Raw genomic sequence first — 25,309 nt, forward strand, 5'->3', positions numbered from 1 at the left:
TATAACCTACACTACTGCTGACTAACGAAAAAATTGTGGGACTGTTTATTTACATTTGCTTCATACTACATGCAGAGGAGGCGCGATGCACCGCATATTACCCCCCTGGTTTTTTCACCAATAGGGCACTGCACGGAAACATCTCTTGCTCTTTCATTCCTCATCCATTTTGACGTTTACTGGCCTTGTTGTTTTCTAATTTCTTTGCAGCAAGAAAGAGACAAAGCAGAGTCTATTATATAGAGTTGCGCAAAGAGGATCTTCTTACACTTATTCTGAATAATCTTCTTGTTATTGTGTTTGCAACTTTCATTTTTGTCCAACCCTTAAAGTGACTTCACAGGAGTGTTCACTGCTAAAGCTTTTTAATTCGATAACCAAGTCACCCACAGAGTGCAAACACGTGAGTTTCTTGTTGCTATTTTATTGGGGGGGTGTATTGAAGTTTTTGAAACTGTTTCTAGAACAAATCTAATACATTTCAATTCATGCGTTTTAATCCGCCATAAAAATCATTAGGCGATAACAATACTTCCGCCTTACCAACAAGCATTTGTTTACTTTGCTCGATAGGTAGACGGTTTGACAGTTCAATAGGTAGATTTGGCTTCACTCTTTGCGTAACTCTAATAATAGACTCTGAGACAAAGCAGTCCGTGCAGTGCCCTATTAATGAGTTTTCACAAACAACCGTGTATATTTCTCCGTGCACTCCTTGAACTGTCAAAATGATCAAAATGCTTACTGTCACCGGAGTTTTCGAGTTGTTGACGCTGGTGGCGGTGCTTCTGCTTCTGATGGCATTTACATTACACATTTCTGGTGCCGGTCGTGGACGTCGCGAAACGCATGAATATGAAGTGAAGCGATTTTCCAATTTTTTCGAAGTTTTTTGTTGAAATTTCTCATTTTATACGATGGAGGAAGAGTTTGTTATAGTGTAAGAGAACAATAATTGACAAAATAGGGGAATTGTTCCATTTTCCATCTCACTGAACATATATTCATCTCATCGCAAAACAAAGAAACACAGCGCCAATCTCGTTGCTTCTTTTTGCTAACACGCGTGCTCACTGCTGAAAACAATCACAAAAATAAGAAACAAACCAAATTCCTTTGCATTGATTTGTTTTTGATGGGATGGAAATAGGAGCTATGGGATGAAGTGCCGAACCGGTCCCCTAATTGTTATATGAAAAAAGTTACAAAATGATGTTTCTTCCGACTAATTTAAGGCCAAGCGGAGCACCTGATTCCTACTGCCGGTTATGTTTATCGGAGGCCAATGTTGAACCTTTGCTGTTAGCAGCGAACCAATTACTGCAGCCAAAGCACGCATTGCTGCAGCTCATTAAACGCTACATGGAAATTGACCTTTTGACTTTGGTGGACAGTCCTTGCGGAATCTGTAGCACCTGTCGGTTGTTATTGGAAGAATTTGAGAACTTCCGGGAAAGATGCCTGCGATGTGACTTTGTTCTCAACGGGAAACAAAAAGACGATATCCAGAATGGATCGGATCTACCGTTCCAGTGTAGCAAATGTCCGATCAAGTTTCGCTTCAAGTCGGAGTATGAGAAACATTGGAAATCGTCCCACGATCTGCCGCACCATTGCGATCGGTGCGATGCCCAATTTTCAATGCTGAGCTTGTTGAAATTTCATCAGTTCCGATATCACGGAAATCCTAGTGTGGGCAGTCTAAACGTGAGTTGCACGCTTTGCCCAAGGGTCTTCGTCGATGATAAGCAGCTGCAGTTCCACACGCAATTACTGCATAATCGAGCGGCAACTGAGGAGGAATTCGCTCCTCCAAAAAAGAAAAGAAAACTGAACAAGTCGGTAAAACATAAGCAGGACGGTCAAAGCAAAAAGCCCCTTGAATGTGAAGTGTGCAAAGCACAATATTACTTTATTGGATCTTTAAGGCGTCATTTAAGCGATGGACATGGAATTATGTTGAGGGCTCCAATTGGAACGGATCAGCAAAAGGGGGCTACTGCTGATCGAGTTGAAATACGTCAACCAGAGATTGCAGTAATAACTGCTAATTCATCTGCACCAGTAATTGTTCCTCCTCCTGTAATTCCTAGAACCTCGGAGAATCCGGAAATAAAATCTGAGCTGCCAGATGATGTTAGCACCACTTGCAGGACCGTTGTTCCTGACTATGATCAAAAACCGCTTATGGACGATTTAAGCCAAATGCTCATTTCCAAAATTGAAAAAGACGAGGCGATAGTTTCATCGGAAATTCCTCAATACCAAGTGTTATCTCCATTCGTTATCGCTATTGAACGGTTGGATCCTAATTTAGCTCCACCGGTTCTAAACTACGAAATTCCTCTTGGGAGGATTTTTTACGCACAGCAGCAGCAACTACCCGAATTGAACACCACCGACCAGCTCGACCAAGAAATTGCGATGAACTATCCATCATACACGCAACAAGTTAGAAAGCTGTTCGTTTGTGTGATTTGTCAGCAAAAGTTTACTAATTCGGGGTCGCTCAATCTTCATACGCAGTTCGTTCACCACGGCATCGCTTACCAGTGCACCGAATGTGGGAAGCAGTTTGCACTGCGGAGCAGACTCGAGCGGCATGCCTACGTGCACAGGAGCGAGTACCCTTACAGATGCGACGAATGCCCGATGATGTTCATCCAGCAGTACACGATGAGGAAGCACAAGACGAAATATCACGTTCCCGGTGCACCCGCTCAGGTTATCCGGTTTTGTCCGTACTGCAACCGGGCGTTCAACACGAAGAACTCCCTTCGTGGGCATATGGCGCTAATCCATCGCAAGCCGTACACGGGCGATGCGCACGAACAAGCGGCAGCGATGGAAATGTGAATTTGCTTTTTTTTTTGTATATCATTCTAATGCCAAGTTTGTCAACATGTTATCCAATTATTTTATGGATATTTATATAAAAAATTGAAGTATGAATTAAAAATTGAAATATGAGTTTCCGATAAAATGTTTCCTGTTTGTTATGCCCAAAACACCTTCAATTCCTTAGTCATAAAGGGAGTGTTCTTTTGCAAAAATTGAACAGTTTTAAATTTCTTTTGGTTATTACTTTCGGGTTTCTCCTAAATGAAACAATATTAAGGTCAATTTCATCGGTAGCCTACCTTAGCCTTCGGTGAGATCGGAGTACACCACATCCATCGGGGTGTCCATGTTCTGCGGGGTGTCTTCCGTACTATCGGGCACGCATACTGCTTCATTTCCATTAGTAAAGTTCCCATTTTCTTCGACGCCATCAGTTTCCGATGCTGAAGGGTTTTCCGTAGCACCCGTTTTAGCCCCATTGAAATGGACAATACACAAATGCCGATTCAGTCCGTAGGTATCCATAAAGAAGCTCTTACAAGATGGCACCGAGCACGGAATTTCTTGACAATTCTTAAAGGCACCATGATATCTCCAGCGGTGCCTTTTCACGGAGAGACTGCTGGACAGCAGCGTGTCACACAGATCGCACTTCATGAGAACCTGAGAGTCGTATTTCCGGGTCTGTAGCGTGCCAGGCTTTACCTTGAAGTAAGTTACCATCGATTTGCTACGAATCAAGCTCGCCTTCTCCGGGTGGAAGTCAAGAAAGTGTTTGGCCAGGTTAACAAATGATGGGTAAATTCCGCTACATATCTTACAACGGAACATGTCGTTTTCCATTCTAATGAACGGAAGCGACTCAGTCGCATCCTTCGCGTTTGCGTGTTGCATGAGGCTCTCTTCCAAAGACATAACACCAACGCACTCCACTTCATCGTCGTCGTCAGAGAGCTCATGAACAACCAAGGATTCGGCCACAGAAGCCTCAAAGGCTGATGGTTCATTGGCTATCTGCACCTCGCATGTCGTGTCCGTTACCTCAATCGGTGCAGGTAAGCCACCTGAAATGTCTTCCAAGGCAGCTTCCTGTCCTACAAGTATCTGCTCCGGTACAACACTCGACTCGATAGCAAGGGGTTCAACTACAACACCATGATGAGCGGCCTTCCTGGCCACTTCTAATTCGTTCCGCTTGCGCCGGTACACACGATTCACACGCTGGCACAACTTTCGGAAGCTGAAAAATTCCTCCAACATGTTCCGACACTGGGAACAAATAGACGATGGACTATCCGTCCCGGGGCTCAGTTTGATGCCGGTGCAAATTTCGATGATGCTGGTGTCCCGGATGTTTTCATCCTGATAGCAAGTAAAAAGTGGTTCTAGCTGGGAGATAGAGAAGCACAACCGGCAGTACGCGGCGAAATTGTCGTTCGGTCTGCAACAATGTTTAGATTGGAAGCCAATTTGGGACAATGGTTCTTGGATTCGTATACTTACAGTTCGATCAAATCATCGTTGAATGCTTCATTCTCGAAAACTTCCGAATTCATGTTCTTTGATTTTGTAAAAATGGCAATTTTTGCTAATAATTTGGATGAATTTAATAAAAAACTTAATTTTAAACGTCGTCGTTGGTAAAGTTGGGAAAAGCTGGAAAAGATGAGAAAACAAACACAACACACTAAATAATTTGAAGTCAATTTGAAAAAAGTTTTTACCCCTCTTTTCTCTGTTCCCATATCCCTCTCAGCGTCGCCCTCGATGAATCTGGCTCAGGCGAAATAAAACTTCTTCTTCTTACCGAATATCCACTTTGGGTAAATTTTTGCCTTTCTCGTACAACAAAGTTGTACCAGAAGGCTATAAGTTCACTCCAAAAGCCAAATTTTGAGAGAAGGCTCGGAGACCCATAGTGTTATATACCAATCGACTCAGCTCGAAAAACTGAGCACATGTCTGACTGTGTGTGTGTGTGTGTGTGTGTGTGTGTGTGTGTGTGTGTGTGTGTGTGTGTGTGTGTGTGTGTGTGTGTGTGTGTGTGTGTGTGTGTGTGTGTGTGTGTGTGTGTTTTTTTTTTTTTTTTTTTTGCAAGGGTTAAAGGCCATCAAAAATCTGCGCGACAGACACCTCGAGCATCCACACTATGCTCGAAGGCGAACAGGGATGGGCTCCTCCCGACCTGCTAAAAATGTGCCTCCCGGATAAACCGGGTCCCTTTTCCTCCTTGCCTCGATCCCCTGGGACCACTGGATGCTGCGACTACTTCGGGGGCTGTGCTCATGCACTTCTTCTAAAATTCCGGCCCCTAAGCTTAGGCTAGTTCGCCGACTGGCTTGCTGAGATCCACTGCTACGTCTCGATCCCTCGGCGGTTGTGCCGCAAACTTCCTCACTCGAATCCTCCTGACTTCCCCCGGCGTCGAGGGTGGTCCACCAGTTCCGGTGAAGGAAACTTCCGCACTGATGGTGCCCCGACTACCGGCGGCTATCGCAGGGGACGCTTTCGCGCATTGCGCCGACTTCGTCTTCGGGTTGCAGAGGTGGTCCGACAGTTCCGGTGGTGGATAACGTCCGCACTGGCGGTGCCCTACATACCCGAAGCACTTCCTTCTTCTTTCTTCTTTCTTCAGCAGGTTGACGGTTCGAGTGCCGAGGTCGGTCCGACGATTCCGGTTGGCAGAAGACTTCCGGTTCGCTGGCGCCCCGACGACTCGAGACCCAACACTGCTCACTGTGCTGGATTTTGCTCCAAACCGACGCTTACTTGCTGGTCCCTTCTCCATCGACGCTGCAGCTCTGACATTATTTGTGTCACGACTCTGGTTACCGCATGCCACGTACCTTCATCGCGACACATTCGCTCTGCGATGTTATCCGCCCTTATGGCAGGCATTCTCCTACGTGCCTCCGCAAACCTCGGGCAGTCGAATATCACGTGCTCTGGAGTCTCCTCTACGTCGATACACGCCGGGCAGAATGGCGATGACGCATGGCCACACCGGTGCAAATATTGGCGGAAACAACCGTGTCCGGACAGGAACTATGTAAAGTAAAAGTTCACCTCACCATGCCCCTTGTTCACCCACGTCGACACATTGGGGATGAGCCGATGGGTTCACCTTCCATTATCCGCATTGTCCCATTCCTGCTGCCACTTCACCATAGAGTCCAGTCTCACCGCCTTCCTCACATTTCTGGTATCCCACGGTTGGTAGCATTCGATATCCTCTGCTAGGGTTATGCAGACTGGAATCATCCCTGCGATAACGCAAACTGCCTCCGACGAAATAGTTCGGTACGCACTCGTGACTCGAATGGCCATTAGACGAAACACGCTATTCAGCTTCCTCCGGTTACGTTTCGTCTTGAGCGCAGCTCCCCAGGCTGGAACTCCGTACCTTAGTATCGAGGATGATACTGACGCAAGAAGACGCCTACTGCTGCCTTTCGGACCGCCGACGTTCGGCATGATCCTTGCTAACGCACTGATCATTTGAGCCGCCTTTTCACAGGAATAGTCCACGTGGGTGTTGAAGTTCAACCGGTCATCAATCATCACACCTAGATGTCTCAGAGTCCGCACCGACGGGATGTCGTGCCCTCCAATGGTAATCTGCATCCGCTGGATTACTTTGCAGTTGCTGACCAGCATCACTTCCGTTTTGTGATGAGCCAGCTGCAGCTTGACTCCATTCATCCAGGTTTCTACTGCGTCGGTCGCTTCCGCCACCAGCATTTCCACCTCCTCCAGTGACTCACCGGTTATCGTTAGGACGACATCATCCGCGAATCCGTAAATCTTTACACCTTTGGGCAACTTCAGCATCAGCACCCCGTTGTACATCACATTCCATAACGTCGGGCCATTGACGAATACATAGACCTAACCCAAGCAACCAGAAGTTCGGATAAGAAGGGCTATTTTGGCTTAATCAGCTCTCATTTTAAGTAATTTTTGTATGTAACGGAACTTTAAGTGAACTTTAAAGTTCCGTTAAGGATGCTTGGAACTTGATGTGAACCATAGTGAACCAATTAGTTCGGTTAAGAGTAAATTTAAGTAAAATCTGAACTTCTGGTTGCTTGGGAAATGTCCGGTACAAAGCCATCAGAAAATCGGGCACCATGTCTTCTTCTTCATTTTGAAGAAAATATCCCTCGTGGGTGACGAATTACATAAATATTTTACGAGCGCTGACTTACCCCTCTTGACGTTTTGACAGTTTGTTTGTTTTTCTCCCGCACCTTGTTACGTTTTTCCGGTTCGTTTGTTGTTTGTTCGTTTCGTTACTCAGTTGAAACGTGAGTTCGACGGTTTGAGTGCCATCAAAAAGATCGAATATAACAAAGGGGACACCCAGGCCTACATTCTGTACGATTCTATTGATGCTGCTACGGCTGCTGTGAAGGAAATGCGTGGATTCCCGTTAGGGGCACCGGATCGTCGTATTCGTATCGATTTTGCTGACAACGGAACAACACCATCGTTCTCAAAGCGCAGTGGATGTTTTGAGGAAGGCGGTGAGTATCGTCGCGCCCCCGACTACGAATATCCGGAAGGTGGTGCATCATACGAGGAAAATTCATTGTACGGCTATGGTGGAAGACCGTTCCGCGGCAGAGGAGGATTCCGCGGGCGTGGTGGTTTCCGTGGCAGTTTTCATAGTGATGGCCTACCGCACCACGGGGACAATGATGAATGGCGTCGATCAGGAGCCGATGGCGAATATGATTCACGCCGTCGTTCTGGATCACGTGAACCAGGAATCGATAGATCTCGCTCCCGTTCACCGAGGCAACGCAGTCCGGCAGATTCGGATTCTGATTCGTCTTCTCATAGGAATGGCATGTTATCGAATGCAAGAACGTTACCAGAAGTCGCACGGAAATCTACCACATTCTGGCAAGGGGCGCTGATTTTGAAGAGTTCACTATTCCCCACCAAGTTGCACCTAACGGACGGAAACAACGAAATAGTGGACAGCCTGATGAAGGACGAGGAAGGTAAACACCACCTTCGTATTACTCAGCGACTACGCCTCGATCAACCCAAGTTGGAAGATGTGCAGTAGCGCATATCGACGTCATCGTCGCACGCAATCTTCCTCGGCCTGCCGGGATCGACGTCATCGGTAGCATCGTCGGATGATGCCAGCGTTCAGACGCGTCCACTGCGTAATCTCGTGTCCTACTTGAAGCAGAAAGAAGCGGCCGGCGTTATATCCTTACTCAATAAGGAAACGGAAGCAACCGGTGTGCTCTACTCATTCCCGCCAAGCGATTTTTCGACAGAATTGTTGAAACGAACATGTCAAAACCTCACCGAGGAGGGACTGAAGGAAGACCATCTGATAATCGTGGTGGTCCGAGGAGGAATCGCCTGAGTTGCGGATGAGGGCGCAGATAACACATAAGGTAAGATGATGATTAACGAACTGTAGAATAATTAGAAAATAGCAAGCATAATTTTTCATAACGACGTATGTAACAATTATGAGGATTCGAGAATTCCTTTGCAGGAAGTTGGCAAAACTTTTCTAAAACTGTTTTAAAACTAAATCTTTTTCAATCCTTTTTCCGCTGGCATGCATCATTACATGACACGTAATAAGCGTGCTTCACAGCAAAGCTCAGTTCATTCAAATTCACTGTGAAAAACGATAAAATTATTCATACACCGGTATGCTACACGTACGTCGATGTACATTGGTCGGTTTTCCATAGTTGCACGATTGACGCAACTGCAGTTTTGTTTTGTTTTGCTTTTTGTTACATAGGTCGCTCTCAGTTCCCATATGTTAAAGCGACGTATGTAACAGTGAGACTTCAAAAATAGAAATTTTTACATACGTCGATTCGCAAAAGATCGAATTAAAGAATTTTAAGATCTGAAATCAGTAAAATCGATGCGTATTATATAAAGCCGCGTGTGATTGTCACGTTGTATTAAAACCTCGTTTTGTTTACTTTTGTTACATACGTCGTTATGAAAAATTTTGCTTGAAAGGTTTAATTTTAATTTTGTTATCAAAGACTTTTTCGTTGCTGCAGCGTCTATCTACGGTAGTTTATTGTTTTGCCATTTGATATAGGAGTGATCGGGGCAATATGGGCCACCTAAGGAAATCGTTCCGAAAAGCGCTGAAAAGCTCAACAAATCATCATCAGTTGGAAGATGTGCAGAAGCGCATATCGACGTCATCGTCGCACGCAATCTTCCTCGGTCTGCCGGGATCGACGTCATCGGTAGCATCGTCGGATGATGCCAGCGCTCAGACGCGTCCACTGCGTAATCTCGTGTCCTACCTGAAGCAGAAAGAAGCGGCCGGCGTTATATCCTTACTCAATAAGGAAACGGAAGCAACCGGTGTGCTCTACTCATTCCCGCCATGCGATTTTTCGACAGAATTGTTGAAACGAACATGTCACAACCTCACCGAGGAGGGACTGAAGGAAGACCATCTGGTAATCGTGGTGGTCCGAGGAGGAACCGCCTGAGTTGCGGATGAGGGCGCAGATAACACATAAGGTAAGATGATGAATAACGAACTGTAGAATAATTAGAAAAAAGGTTTAATTTTAATTTTTGTTATCAAATACTTTTTCGTTGCTGCAGCGTTTATCTACGGCAGTTTATTGTTTTTGTCATTTGATATAAGATGCTTTTATTTACAACGAATAGGCATATCGGGGCCCTCCTTAGCCGTGCGGTAAGACGCGCGGCTACAAAGCAAGACCATGCTGAGGGTGGCTGGGTTCGATTCCCGGTGCCGGTCTAGACAATTTTCGGATTGGAAATTGCCTCGACTTCCCTGGGCATAAAAGTATCATCGTTTAGCCTCATGATAATCGTCAGAAGAAAGTTGTCCTCCCGGGTTCCAAGATCATAGGCATCGGAAAAAGTAAATACATATTTTTGTATAAACAGCAAAAAAAAAAAGAAAATAAGGTTTCTTTGGCAGCTGCAAATTAGTTTTTTTTACTAATTTTATTTGCTAATTATCTAATACATGCATTTATCTCTTGGACTAGGTGTTCCGTGTTTTCTTAACACTATCATCCTTATTTGCTATGTTACGCTTTTAGTTATTATTAATACATTTCAATTGCCTCTGGCAGTTAGGATATTTCCTCTGGTTGAATTAAACCATGTAGGAATTACAAAGTTTTCTACTTAAACTAAACTTAACCTAATTTTTACTAAGGGTACAAGGAGCTAATCGTTGCAATAGAAGATTGCAGAAGTTCTAAATATTTAGCTTCGCTAGACCAATTAATTGGAACCCCATTCATAGTGACAATATGTCTGCTAGAAGGTTTCAAATAAGAAACTCTCGGCTTATGTGGGAAAATTATAAACTGAGTTTTTGAAGCATTCGGGAAAATTTTCCATTTTTGCAAGTAAGTGGAGAAAATATCCAAACTTTTTTTCAATCTACATACTACAAATGACACGAAGGCTTCGCCCTTTGGCTGAGAGACCTGTGTCATCTGCAAACAAAGATTTTTGACACCCTGGTGGTAAATCAGGTTAGTCAGAAGTAAAAATGTTATACAATATGGGCCCCAGTATGCTACCTTGGGAACACCAGCTCTAACAGGTAATCTATCAGATTTAGAATTCTGATAGTTTACCTGCAGTGAGCGATCTGATAAATAATTTTGGATCAGTTTAATAGTTGGTTGGTTGTTTAATTGGTTGGTTGTTTGCTCATTGTTTGTTGGCTGTTTAATTGTTTGTTGGTTGATTGATTGGTTAATAAGTTGATTGGTAGCTTGCTTGAATGGTTGGTTGTTTGATTAGTTAGTTGATTGATTCGTTGGTTATTTGTTTAGTTGGTTGCTGCTTGATTTGTTAGTTGGAATAATGGTTGATTGGTTGGTTTCTTTTTGTTTATTGATTACTTGATTGGTTGGTAATTTGGTTGATTGGTTGTTTGACTGGTTGATTGATTGGTTGGTCGGCTGGTTAGTTGATTAGTTGTTTTGTTGGTTGCTTGAATGGCTGATTGTTTGGTTGCTTGATTGGTTGCTGGAATGGTTGATTAGTTAATTATTCAGTTGATTGATTGCTTGATTGGTTGGTTGATTGCTTGATTAGTTGGTTGGTTGATTGTTGGTCGGTTGCTTGATGGGTTGATTAGTTGATTTGTTGATTGCTTGATAGGTAGATTAGTTGATTGCTTGATTTGTTAGTTGGTAGAATGATTGATTGATTGGTTGGTTGCTGCTTGATTTGTTAGTTGGTAGAACTGTTGAATGGTTAATAGTTGATTGGTTGCTTGTCGGCTGGTTAGTTGATTAGTTGTTTTGTTATTTGGTTGATTGGTTGGTTATTTGATTGATAGGTTGCTTGACTGGTTGGTTAATTGGTTACTTGATTAGTTGGTCGGCTGGTTAGTTGATTAGTTGTTTTGTTGGTTGCTTGGATGGCTAATTGGTTGGTTGCTTGATTGATCGATTAGTTGGTAAGTTGGTTGATTGGTAGCATGCTTGAATGGATAGTCGTTTGATTGATTAGTAATTTGGTTTATGGGTTGCTGCTGCTTGATTTGTTAGTTTGTAGAATGGTAATTGTTGGTTGGTTGCTTAACTGGTTGATTGGTTGGTTGCTTGATTGTTTAGTAAGCTGGTTAGTTGATTAATTGTTTTGTTGGCTGCTTGGTTGATTGATTAATAAGTTGATTGCTAGATTGGTTGGTTATTTGGTTGATTAGTTAGTTGATTGATTCGTTGGTTATTTGTTTAGTTGGTTGTTGCTTGATTTGTTAGTTGGAATAATGGTTGATTGGTTGGTTTCTTTTTTGTTTATTGATTACTTGATTGGTTGGTAATTTGGTTGATTGGTTGCTTGAATGGTTGATTAGTTGGTTGGTTGAATGATTGCTTGGTTGATTGGTAGCTTGCTTGAATGGTGGGTTGCTTGATTGCTTGGTTGATTGGTAGTTTGCTTGAATGGTTGGTTATTTGATTGATTGCTGCTTGATTTGTTAGATGATAGAATAATTGATTGGTTGGTTGCTTGCTTGCTTGATTGGTTGGTCGGCTGGTTAGTTGACATGTTGTTTTGTTGGTTGCTTGGTTGGTTGATTAGTTGATTCGTTGCTTGATTGATTGGTTGCTTACTTAAACGGCTGATTGTTGGATTAGTTGGTTGGTTATTTGCTTGATGGGTTGCTTTACCGTTTGATTGAATGATTGGTCGGCTGGTTGGTTGATTAGTTGTTTTGTTGGTTTCTTGATTGGTTGATTAGTTGATTGATTGATTGATTAGTTAATTGGTTGGTTGTTGCTTGATTTGTTAGTAGGTAGAATTGTTGATTAGTTAGTTCCTTGATAGTTGGTTGGTTGCTTCATTGTTTGTTGGTTGATTGATTGGTTATTTAGTTCATTGGTTGCATGATTGGTTGGTTGGTTGATTGTTGGTTGGTAGAATGATTAATTGGTTGGTTGCTGCTTGGTTTGTTAGTTGGTAGAACTGTTGAATGGTTGGTTGCTTCATAGTTGGTTGGTTGCTTGATTGGTTGGTTATTTGGTTGATTGGTTGTTTGACTGGTTGATTGGTTGGTTGGTCGGCTGGTTAGTTGATTAGTTGTTTTGTTGGTTGCTTGAATGGCTGATTAGTTGATTGCTTGATTGGTTGGTTGCTGGAATCGTTGACTAGTTAATTATTCAGTTGATTGGTTGCCTGATTGGTTGATTGATTAGTTGATTGGTTGATTAGTTGGTTGGTTGATTGTTGGTCGGTTGCTTGATGGGTTGATTAGTTGTTTTGTTGATTACTTGATTGGTAGATTAGTTGGTTGGTTGCCTGATTATTGGTTGGTTGCTTGATTTGTTAGTTGGTAGAATGATTGATTGGTTGGTTGCTGCTTGATTTGTTAGTTGGTAGAACTGTTGAATGGTTTATAGTTGGTTGGTTGCTTAATTGGTTGCTTCATTTGTTGGTTGGTTGCTTAACTGGTTGATTGATTGTTGGTCGGCTGGTTAGTTGATTAGATGTTTTGTTGGTTTCTTGGTTGATTGGTTAATATGTTGATTGCTAGGTTTCTTGATTGGTTAGTTGTTTGGTTGATGGGTTGGTTGATTGCTGCTTGATTTGTTAGTTGGTAGAATGGTTGATTGGATGGTTGCTTCATTGTTCGTTGATTGATTTATTGGTTGGTAATTTGGTTGATTGGTTGTTTGACTGGTTGATTGTTTGGTTGCTTGATTGGCTGGTCGGCTGGTTAGTTGATTAGTTGATTTGTTCGTTGCTTCAATGGTTGCTTGGTTGGTTGATTAGTTGATTCGATGCTTGATTGATTGGTAGCTTGCTTGAATGGCTGATTGCTGGATTAGCCAATCAAGCAACCAATCAATTAAATAACCAACCAAGCAACCAATAAACAATGAAGCAACCAACCAACCAATTAAGCAACCAGCCAACTATCAAGGAATCAACTAATCAACAGTTCTACCAACTAACTAATCAAGCATAACAAACCAATCAATCGACTAATCAACCAATCAAGAAACCAACAAAACAACTAATCAACCAACCAGCCGACCAACCATTCAATCAAACGGTAAAGCAACCCATCAACCAAATAACCAACCAACTAATCCAGCAATCAGCCATTCAAGTAAGCCACCAATCAATCAAGCAACGAATCAACTAATCAACCAACCAAGCAACCAACAAAACAACATGTCAACTAACCAGCCGACCAACCAATCAAGCAAGCAATCAACCAACCAATCAATTATTCTACTATCTAACAAATCAAGCAGCAATCAATCAAATAACCAACCATTCAAGCAAACTACCAATCAATCAAGCAACCCACCATTCAAGCAAGCTACCAATCAACCAAGCAATCATTCAACCAACCAACTAATCAACCATTCAAGCAACCAATCAATCAAATTATGAACCAATCAAGTAATCAATAAACAAAAAAGAAACCAATCAATCAACCATTATTCCAACTAACAAATCAAGCAGCAACCAACCAATCAATCAATCAATCAACTAATCAACCAATCAAGAAACCAAAAACCAACTAATCAACCAATCAGCCGACCAACAATTCAATCAAACGGTAAAGCAACCAGAGCTTTAAATATTCGATTATTTTTATGAAGCCCATCGGCCTTCTTTGTCACTTCACTTCTAAACATATTCATATTCGGCTCTGCACCGTCAATTTTCAGGATGAATATGGGTCAGTGACACAGTGAGTATTTATTTGAATATCAAAAATTATTAAATAATCGTAAAACTGAACACATTTTGATGATTTAAATATTTAACTACACGCATAGATCTAATCCCTGACGTTCAATTGAGGGGCATTTTTAGCGTCAAATGTCAATATAATCAAGGCTAATTTTGTTTTTTTCGCGCGCAATTACCATACTCAGTGGTAATCAATTGAATGAATTTATGAAGAAGTAAACTGAGTAAGTCATTCTATGTTTTGAATAATAAAAACACGAATGTCAAAAGTCGGAGTGAATGTGCTTCATGAAAGTGAATATTTTATGCTCTGAAAGCAACCCATCAACCAAATAACCAACCAATTAAGCTACCAACCAACTAATCCAGCTATCAGCCATTCAAGCAAGCTACCAATCAATCAGGCAACAAATCAACTAATTAACCAACCAAGCAACCATTGAAGCAACCAACAAAACAACATATCAACTAACCAGCCGACCAGCCAATCAACCAGTAAAGCAAACCAATCAACCAAATTACCAACCAATCAAGCAATCAACCAACCAATCAACCATTCTACCAACTAACAAATCAAGCATCAATCAATCAAATAACCAACATTTAAAGCAAGCTACCAATCAACCAAGCAATCATTCAACCAACCAACTAATCAACCAGTCAAGCAACCAACAAAACAACATATGAACTAACGAGCCGACCAACCAATCAATCAACCAGTCAAGCAACCAATCAAACAAATTACCAACCAATCAAGGAATCAATAAAAAAGCAACCAACCAATCAACCATTCTTCCAACTAACAAATCATGCAGCAACCAACTAACCAAATAACCAACGAATCAATCAACTAACCAATCAAACAACCAACCATTCAAGCAAGCTACCAATCAACTTATTAACCAATTAACCAAGCAACCAACAAAACAACTAAACAACTAACTAGCCGACTAACCAATCAAGCAACCAATCAATTAACCAGTCAAGCAACCAACCAACATTCAAGCAACCAACAATTCAAGCAAGCTACCAATCAACCAAGCAATCAAACAACCAACCAGCTAATCATCCAATCAAGCAACCAACCAATAACCAATCAAACAACCAATCAACTAAATAACCAACCAATCCAGCAATCAACTTATTAACCAATCAACCAAGCAGCCAACAAAACAACTAATCAACTAACCAGCCTACTAACTAATCAATCAACCTGTCAAGCAACCAACCAATCAACCATACTACCAACTAACAAATCAAGCAGCAATCAACCAAATAATCAACCAAGCAATCAAGCAACCAACCAACTAATCAAGCAACCAACCAAACAATCAAGCAACCAACCAACCAATCAAGCAACCAATCAACTAATCAACTTGTCAATTAACGAGACGACCAACCAATCAAGCAACCAATCAACTAAATAACCACAACCAAGCAATCAAGTAAAGCAAACCAATCAACCAAATAAGTAACCAACCATCAATCAATCAACTAATCCAGCAACCAACCAATCAAGCAAGCTACCAATCAAACAACTAACTAATCAACCAATCAACCAACAAGATAATCAACCAAATAAGCAACCAACCAATCAACCATTCAAGCAACCAACAAAACAACTACTCAACTAGCCAGCCGACCAACCATTCAATCAACCAGTAAAGCAAACAATCAACTAATCCAGCAATCAGCCATTCAGGCAAGCTACCAAACAACCAAACAATCAAGCAACCAACCAACTAATAATCAACCAAGCAACCAACAAAACAACATATGAACTAACCAGCCGACCAACCAATCAAGCAACTAATCAATCAACCAGTCAAGTAACCAATCAACCAAATAACCTTATTAGTTGGTATGATTGAGAACCAATCAACAATCAAGCAACCAACCAACCATTCTACCACCTAACAAATCAAGCAGCAACCAATCAACCGATCAACCAAACAACCAACTAATCAATCAACCATCCAATCAAGCAATCTACCAATCAACCAATCAATTATTCAACCAACGAACTAATTAAGCAAGCAACAAAACAGTCGAGTGCGAGACACTGAATACGACCACACAGTTGTGGTCGAAATACGTATCTGAAAAGATATCAAAATAATTGGTGGAATTAAATGGAGAGTCCTAAACTCGTCTTAGACGGTTGAACAAAACAGTATCAACTAACCAGCCGACCAACCAATCAATCAACCAGTCAAGCAACCAATCAATCATATAACCTGATTGGTTTGTTGGATTGGCAACCAACCAACAATTAAGCAACCAACCAATCAACCATTCTTCCAACTAACAAATCAAGCTGCAACCAACCAACCAAATAACCAACGAATCAAGCAACCAACCATTCAAGCAAGCTACCAATCAACTTATTAACTAATCAACCAAGCAACCAACAAAACAAATAATCAACTAACCAGCCGACTAACCAATCAATTAACCTGTCAAGCAGCCAACCAATCAATCATACCATACTACCAACTAACAAATCAAGCAGCAGCCAACCAAATAATCAACCAACCAATCAAGTAACCAACCAGTCAAACAAGCTACCAATCTACCAAGCAATCAAGCAACCAACCAACTAATTAACCAAGCAATCAGCAAAACAACTTATCAACTACCTAACCAGCCGACCAACTAATCAACCAATCGACTAAATAACCACAACCAATCAATCAACCAGTAAACCAACCAGTCAACCACTCAAGCAACCAACCATTCAACCATTAATTTGTTTGTTTTTGATGAGATGAACATCGGAGCCATGAGTTAAATCCAGGTGCAGTTCCCCTATTTATTACATCATATCAGTCAGCATTTATCTTTATATCTATCTTGCAGACTAGTGAACAACTATAACGATTTATTATATATTTAGACGGAATTAACTGGTCATTAATTTTATATTCATCCCTAAATCCGCACCGCTGTAACCCTATAAAATATATTTTTCATTGTGCAAGCCGGTGTTGGAGATGGTCACACTTTCAATACAATTTTGTCTCGTTTTAACTTTTTCCAACTGTGTGTGAATGTTCTCTATTCGCTCATCCATCGGCTTGTCCGACAGCTGGGTGGTGCGGATAAAATCGATTTGGTTGTCAAACTGAAGCCAAAATTTTCTATTGTGCCGGAGCCAAACATTGAAGATTGTGGTTATGTTCGTTTCTGATCTAATATTGAGAAGTATTGTTATTATTTTGGGAAAAAATAAAAATAAACTTTGTTTGAGTTTTGTATTATTTGTAACAAATATTCTCACATTATATTTCGAGGGCAAAATTAGTGGGAATGCAATTAAAAAGCACTCGTTACGAAATTTCACGAGATTCAGCAGCTGATTGGAGCATGAATGTATGTAAACAATCGTAAAGTCATGTAGAGTCTAGCTCATTTGTGCGCCCTCATGCAGCGTGGGAAGAGAAATTCGAAGAGCGGGAAATGTTTGACAGCCAAGTAACTGCAAAATAATTTTGTTTATGGGAGTGATTTCAAATATCCTCTGCTCGCTTGAGCGCAGAAAAGCGGCTCTATCCGCAGCACCCAGTCCGACAGGATTTCATTCAACACTGAGAGTAGCTTTACAGTTAAAATTACTATATTGTAGGGTTAAATTGAAAACACGCCACTAAATTTGTGCAGACTACAAACCGTGTTTATAACGAACACAAAATGCGTTAATTTTACTATGGCTTCAAAGACAAACTTGGCAGTAAAAATTACTATGCTTTCTAGTTATCTGAATAACAATTCAGTATTTAGTTGTACAATTCGACGCATTTAAAATAAAATGAGGTTTTTGTTATTTTAATTCATTTGGGATAATATCAAAGTCAAATGAAAAATTACTTTAACTTCACACAAATAAAAATCGTTGGAGAAATTGAAAGAAACGTTGGTAAAATTAAGAAAATCAGTTAGTGATTTTCAGTAGAAAGTATAAGATTGTTGAATTTACAATTCTAAATATGTCACTTCAAAATGAACTTTGACAAGAGCCGACTTTTCAAAATAACGATTTCCTCTAAAAACTAAATGTGTATTTACCCTTTCAAAATAACATTTTACTCTCAGAACTAAATGTGTACTGAATTTCTCAAAATGATGGTTTTCTTTCATATTTAAATGTGTGTTAAATGCATTACATATTCGAACCAAGTGAAGTACGCTATACTAAACTGTCATGTTTATTATTAATTAAATCGAGAATTAAATATTATTCTGGGTAATAATCTTCTACTGACGATATCCTATATTCCAGGTCAATAATTGCTGGTGATGACGAGGCTTCAACGCTGGCGTTTGCCCTAAAGACAGCATTGCCAGCGGACGTTAATGTAGCTGCTCCATAGCATTAATCGCATCTCTTGATCTCCAACCGGGTTCTCGAGTGCTGCGATTCCTGATTGGGCTTGAATTACGGTGATAGTCGTCCTTGTTGGTAGTATCTTGGATCGGACCCGATGATCTTGAGAAGCTTGACCAGATCACGCAGCAGATTTCGGATTCGATTCGCGGTTACTCAACTGGGATTACTGATCCACATCTACGTCAACTAGCTGGATTGGCAGGTTATGAGTGAGTGCAACATCCTGAGTGCAACAACTTTTCGGTAGTGACTTTGGTTTTGGTTCCGTGTTGAGGCACAAGAAAGTTCAAGTTCCGGAGGAAATGGGCCACGCGCAACTCATGTGGATAAGGAACGTGCGCGCCTGGAGACCGCCTGTCCAGCTGTTTTCACGTACGGCCACAATTCCTTCCTTGACCTGAAAACAGTTTTATTAATAATAAACCAATAAATCATTAATTTCAAATAATTTACCATTTTCTTATTTTCTGAGTTAATGGCGTTTTGATTCCCTCTGGCTTTAATTGTGAATCATCCTTCTGTTGATTTGGCAAGGGAGCGCTCAGATTGTTATCGGTTTTGTTCACCAGAACGTATCGCTGGGTTTTCTGTTATTTTTCAGGACGCGGTTGTTTGCTTGCTTCTCGAATGGGGTCTTCCGTTTCCACTGTGACCATACCGATCAAATGCTTCCAAACTCCACCTTTATTAATAACAATTGTGCTCTGACTGCTGAGGGTACTTGTGCAAACCCAATTCATCCGCCTCCGTAATCAACATGCAAGTCGGCAGGCACCGGATGTTTATTGTGCAAATTTTGCTTTAACTCGTGATTCATAGTCTCTTCGTCACCGTCGTCCACGTTGAACATCATCAGATGTCCGTCGTCCAATCCACCCGCCAGCTCAGTGTCAGAGATCCAGCATAAACAAATCAGCTTGCTTAGGCATTTGACTGTCCGAGATGAATAAGTTTTTTCCAAGGAAATTACATCAACTATGCGATCGTCCATCAAGACGAAGCTGTTGACCTGTTGACCTGGAAAATAGTTTTCATTAATAATGAATAAATAATTAATTAAATTCAAATTCAAGCATAATTTTTCATAAGGACGTATGTAATAAAAGTAAACAAAACGAGGTTTTAATACAACATGATATTCACATGGTCGCTCTTAGTTCCCATATGTTAAAGCGACGTATGTAACAGTGAGACTTCAAAAATAGAAAATTCTACATACGTCGATTCGTAAAAAGATTGTATTAAAAAATTTTAAGATCTAAAATCAGTAAAATCGATGAGTATTATATAAAGTCGCGTGTGATTGTCATGTTGTATTCAAAATCTCGTTTTGTTTACTTTTGTTACATACGTCCTTATGAAAAATTATGCCTGATATGTTTAAAAACATTACATTCATATTGAATACATAAATTACTATGGCCTGCCCTCTAAATAACGAACCAAATCCCATTTTTTGAAATAGGAATTACCGAAATATAATTCTCATTTTTTATATAAATTTCTTTCAAGAGGACTTTTTTCGTACTTTGTATTGTTTTTTAAGGCTTTGGTCCGATTCGCGAATTAAAATCAAATTAAACTTAAAAGTGACAATTCGGAAATTATGAAATCCCCCGCTCATAAGAATGGCTGGTGCTACCCAGTAAGACCGTCAAAACATCTATCAAAAACGATTCAACATCGGTCAAAGTAATCTTGCTCTGCGAGTAGGGTTATTTGAAAATTATAAAAATTATATGAAAATTATAGAAAATTATATATAACTGTCATTTTTAAGTTTAATTTGATTTTAATTCGCGAATCGGACCAAAGCCTATGTGTTCAAAAGTAAAATCAATATGACATAATCAATCGAAACAACATTCACTTGTTTCTGGAGCTTTTGAAAAAACTATACATAATTGTAAAAGAAATGTCAATGGCTTACCGTAAATTAATATTAAAATTTCTTCCTGTTTCGTGGTACAGACGAAAGCGACTGATCCACGTTTCGGTTTTGGAGAAGCTTTCAAAACATTGAGAAATTTGTTTCGTTCATTTTCCTTGAAAAATAAGATGTCTTACCGGCGTTGACGGAATTTCTTCTTCCGCTGTGTCCCATTATTAGATCTAGCTGGTGCTGGTGCTGTTGCTGCTACTGGTGCAGTACTCGGCTGTGCCGGTACTTGTGCCGCTCGACAGCCCAGGGCACACGTATACGCCGTTCAGCTTCACATGGTCGAAGATTTTGTGCACCAGACATCCCATCCGGAAGGCATACGCTGATCTTTGCATTCACCGCATTGGTAAACACGATCCCCAGTGTGTCCATTGAGGTGATCCTGTGAAGTGTATTTTACCGATGTGTCGGTCCAGGCCCAGGGTCTTAATATCCGAAAATATTCTGTTACAATATTCACATGCCATATCTTTGATCTGCTCTTCAATCCGTCGTGCGTCCACAATGTGGTCCTTGAGGTCCGACAACTCAAGCAGATTAAACAAACATCTGACTCCAGCGGTTCAACATTATAGTACTCTTGCTCATCCTTCAGCAGCTGCTCTTACCCCTCCGGCGCGTCGTCCGTGTAGGTCCCATCAAAGTCTAACGACACAATCGCAGGCATCCTCCTCCTCCTCCGTTAATCCAATTGCTTCCGAACTATCGTCGCCTACTTTTTGAGTATGTATAGTAAACATCCTGACCATCCACAATTACCGACGAAATGTATTGAACCGGCGGATCCGGGTCGGGAATCGCTCGAGGTTGAATTTTCTTGGTGGGTACCACTTTAGCGTAATTGCTGGTACGTTTCACTCCCCGACCTCGAGTGTACCGCTGTTGTGTTTCTTGTTTTGGCTTCAGAACATTGGTTTCCACCGTGATTAAACAAACTCGTCTCGATTCATTGATTTTTGAATCAGAAACAGGAGGTAAACAAAATGGAAATGACAACTGTTGTCAAACTGACGTGATTTGGATTGAGGGGCTTCTCAATGGTCGAGTGATTGTAATAATTGTAATCCGTCACTCCCCAGGGGTATATAGTGGTGCCCGAAAAAATGGCCACCACTCCGTCTATGTATTCGTCAATGGTCGGGCCTAGTATGGACCCTTGTGGAACGCCCGCCGTAACCCTGATCGACTTCTGCCCCGAGTTCGTGTCGTAAACCAAAATCCGGTTCAGGAAGTAGCTCCTAAGGATCTTACACAGGAAGTCGGGGATTCGCATTCCATGCAGCGCTGCGGCGATGGCCTCCCAGCTGGCACTATTGAACGCGTTTTTGACGTCAATCGTCACTACCGCGCAGAACCGATTGCCGCTCCTCTTCTTCTTGGACGCCCTCTCTGCATCTTCAATGACTGTCCTGATTGCATCCACAGTCGATCTGCCTTTACGGAATCCGAACTGTTTTTCCGATAAGCCAGTCTCACCCTCCGTGAACTGTGTAAGCCTATTAAGGATAACCCTTTCCAGAAGCTTCCCCAGTGTATCCAGCAGACATATGGGCCTGTACGATGCTGGATTCCCCGGCGGTTTTCCTGGTTTCGGCAGCAGCACCAGTTTCTGGATCTTCCACGTGTCCGGAAAATTACCGTCTACTAAACACTTCTGCAGCACCATCCTGAACAGATCCGGGAACGCCAAAATCGCGGATTTTAGAGCCACATTTGGAATTCCATCCGGACCCGGAGCTTTTTTCAACTTCAAACCTTTCGCCACTGATAATAGCTCGTCATTGGTGACTTGCATACCTGCAGCGGTTACTCGGTCTTCATCTTCGTACGGCGTACGCGGCCACGTCGTAGAACCATGCTGCGGGAAAAGACCGTCCACGATGATTTTCAGCTTGTCCGGACACATTTCGGCTGGCGTCGCTGGACCCCTGATCTTCTTTGTCACAACTCGATAAGCGTTACCCCAAGGATCAGCGTCAGCTTCCTGGCACAACTCCTTGAAGCAGTTAGACTTGCTGATTTGGATCGCCCGTTTGAATGCCGCTCTAGCTTCACGGAAAACTATCTTTCGCTCCTCTGACCATTTCAGACCGTGCCCTCTGAACGTGTCTCCTAGCTCTGAGACAGGCAGCGCGAAGGTTAGCAAGATTTTCGTTCCACCAGTAACTTGGCTGTCGGCTATTCGTTGGCTCCAATTTCCTCGGCATCGTCGCATCGCAAGCCCTCGCTAGCGTTTCCGTCAGTTGGTCTGCGTCAAGGTTTGTAGCGTCACTGTTCACTCGAAGTGCTTCGATAAAAGATCCTTATCGAAGTCCTTCGTCTTCCATCTTCGCCAACTAGACCTTGTCTCCCGTCGTACCGTCGGCGTTCGCGTTCCAACACTATATCGGATCGCCTGGTGATCGCTATGGGTATATTCTTCACAAACTCTCCAGTTCATGTTCCTCGCCATCGACGGACTGCAGAACGTGACATCGATGATGGACTCCCTGCCATCTCTGCGGAATGTACTAACGGTACCTTCGTTGCACAATCTTACTTCCAGCTTAGCCAGCGCCTCCAGCAAACTGTAACCTCTGGCGTTAGTCAGTCTGCTTCCCCAATCCACTGCCCAAGCATTGAAATCGCCTCCGATGATCACTGGATTTCGGCCGATCAGCTTCTCCGTGAGTGAGTCCAGCATCCGGTTATACTGCTCCAAAGTCCACCTTGGGGTGCGTAACAGCTACACACAAAGATCCCGTTAATTTTGGCGATTACGAAACCCTCGCTTGAACTGTCTACCACCTCTTGGATAGGAAATCTGCCCATCACTTGGATAGCCGCAATCCCCGTAGCATCCGCCACCCAGTTGCCGTTGTCAGAAGGAATCCGGTACGGCTCAGCAATAATTGCCACGTCGCACATTGCTTCTGTTGTCGACTGCCACAACAGCTGCTGTGCGGTGTCGCAATGGTTGAGATTCAACTGGATGATCTCCATTAATCTCGGCCCGCCATCGCCTTCTTGTAGGCAGGGCATTGAAAGCCACCCGTCATGTGGTCGTTTCCATCCTCCGGTTTGCAGAGCAGGCATCTTGGTTGCTTCGTGCAGTCCCTAGCAACGTGTCCTTCTCCACCACATTTCCTACAAAGACCGGATCTGTCTGGGCCACTGCAGTTTCGCGCCTGGTGTCCAAATGCCATACATTTGAAGCATCGCTCCATCTGTTTGGTGATTCGAGGGGTGAGTCTCAACGGACACATAGACCATCCGACCTTCACCTTGGCCACCTCCACCATTTTGTTGGCGGCATCTACCGGTAGTCGTATCGCTGCTATTTGTGTACCACCGTACGCTTTCCTCAACCGAATGGTCATCTGAACTTCGCCCAGCATGCATTGTGAGATCAGTGCATCCCTCAGTTCGTCTATCGTGGTGATCTCGTCCAGGTCTCTGCATTCGACCACGGCCTCCTGCGTTAAAGCCCTTACGTTTCCTTCACTACCTAAGGAATTGGCAATGAGCTCCCGGAAGGCCGAGCTCTTGACCGTGGGATCCTTCTTCAGCTCGAACAGCAATTCCCCTTCTGAGTACGCCTAGTCCTCACCACTTTTCACCCAAGTCCTTGAGCACCGGGTCTTCTCTCACCTTCCGTAATATCGCTGCGTATGTCGTCTTGTCGCTCACTTCGACTATCAAGGCGTCCCCTTGACCCGCTCACGAGAAGAGCGATGTTTTTCTTTCTTCTTCTGCTCCTTCTTCTTTTCCACGTACTCCTTCTGCTTCTTTCTCTTCTCTCGCTGACTTTCCACGGTTTGCCAATCACCGTTCTTGACGCCTTCCTTCAGTACGCTAGCACTATCTTGCACGTTCCGCTGCTTCTTCGGGATTTCCTGCTCTCCTGGAGAGTCCCTGCTTCGCTTCTCCGTGCGAGTATTTCGAGAGCTCATTGGAGTTTGCAGTGCCTCGACTGTTGTATGCTCCGCTGCATCTTTCAGTGCTTTTTCAGCTGCTTCCGCTCTTCTTTTGAGCGCGTTCTGTTCGTGCTCAGCAGATTTAACGGCGGACTTGATGCTCGTCACTAGAAGCTTGATCTTCGTGTGAACATTGTGCTTGTCCTTCACGAAGTCATAGAGCTCGTTGACTCGCTTCCGCACCTCCATCAGGTTGGACCTCCCAAATTGTAGATCCTCCTGAATAGCACTACTTTCCGATTTTGGGGTGGACACCCTATTGTCCGATCCTAGCTCCTGTTGGCCTGCCTGGTTCTCACCAGTCTTGCCCATACTGCTGGTACTGGCTACCGCTGCCTGCGACATCACTGGAGATCGCTGCAGCTTCCCACTTTTTGCGAAAAACATTCGCACCGCCTGCTCTTTTCGTTGATTGTAGAATTTGTTTCCATGTAAAGGGTCCCCCTCCGGGCCGTTATCTCTACCTGTTGTAGATAGTCGCCTCTTGTGATCCCATGGGTTCCTTTGTAAACAGTGAGGTCTATGCAAGGGTTGACTCCAGTGTCTTATAACACCGGGTTCAGAGCCGAATCGGCGTAAATCAGGAATGGTGCATCTGAACCTACTACCCACCAGTAGAGGTGACAGGTGTTGAGCGTTACCGGAGGCCTTCCAGGTTGTTTACCGGGACGGAGGCAGACGAACCATTAGCCTGCTTGCCATTTCAAAAGGATGTCACTCTTTTTACTCAGGAAACAGAATAGCTCGACTGTCAGCCCATATACGCCTAATCCTATCCAAAAACCGAGAATCGTCCAATGTCGTTTGCCGTGACCAGTATACCATAATCAGGATCTTACTGGCATCAATCCTGATGTGCCGGTTGGCACACCTGTTGGGCTTGTGTGCTTTGAGCGGCGCACGGTCGCTGTGATAGGGCCTGCTTGCAAACACATGCAGCTTTTATAGAGGTTCAAC

General features: G+C 42.7%; 2 protein-coding genes and 2 pseudogenes across 2 annotated transcripts; 2 read left to right on the forward strand and 2 right to left on the reverse strand.

The window, feature by feature from the left end:
- The first annotated feature begins 755 nt into the window (after positions 1-755).
- LOC134202486 (zinc finger protein 189-like) lies at positions 756-2,987 on the forward strand. Its single transcript, XM_062677474.1, has 2 exons — positions 756-940; positions 1,236-2,987. The coding sequence occupies exons 1-2, from the start codon at positions 918-920 to the stop codon at positions 2,854-2,856; spliced, it is 1,644 nt and encodes a 547-aa protein (XP_062533458.1). The 5' UTR covers positions 756-917; the 3' UTR covers positions 2,857-2,987.
- Positions 2,988-3,061: 74 nt separating this feature from the next.
- LOC134202495 (uncharacterized) lies at positions 3,062-4,517 on the reverse strand. The gene is made up of 2 exons (XM_062677484.1): positions 4,345-4,517; positions 3,062-4,282 (listed from the first exon to the last, which is right to left on the reverse strand). Exons 1-2 carry the CDS (start codon positions 4,395-4,397, stop codon positions 3,142-3,144), a joined length of 1,194 nt encoding a protein of 397 aa, XP_062533468.1. The 5' UTR covers positions 4,398-4,517; the 3' UTR covers positions 3,062-3,141.
- A 2,615-nt stretch (positions 4,518-7,132) lies between these two features.
- On the forward strand, positions 7,133-18,484 carry LOC134206347 (RNA-binding protein spenito-like; annotated as a pseudogene).
- On the reverse strand, positions 18,250-24,697 carry LOC134206348 (uncharacterized; annotated as a pseudogene).
- Positions 24,698-25,309: the final 612 nt, after the last annotated feature.

The sequence above is a fragment of the Armigeres subalbatus genome, chromosome 1 (assembly GCF_024139115.2).
Source record: "Armigeres subalbatus isolate Guangzhou_Male chromosome 1, GZ_Asu_2, whole genome shotgun sequence".
In the NCBI taxonomy this organism is placed as follows: domain Eukaryota; kingdom Metazoa; phylum Arthropoda; class Insecta; order Diptera; family Culicidae; genus Armigeres; species Armigeres subalbatus.

Bases quoted from the DNA above. Each gene is read 5' to 3' on its own strand.
- LOC134202486 (XM_062677474.1), top strand. From the start codon at position 918: ATGGAGGAAGAGTTTGTTATAGT. The intron at 941-1,235 runs GTAAGAGAACAA...GACTAATTTAAG, and splicing joins GAGGAAGAGTTTGTTATAGT to GCCAAGCGGAGCACCTGATT.
- LOC134202495 (XM_062677484.1), bottom strand. From the start codon at position 4,397: ATGAATTCGGAAGTTTTCGAGAATGAAGCATTCAACGATGATTTGATC. The intron at 4,283-4,344 runs GTAAGTATACGA...ACATTGTTGCAG, and splicing joins AACGATGATTTGATCGAACT to ACCGAACGACAATTTCGCCG.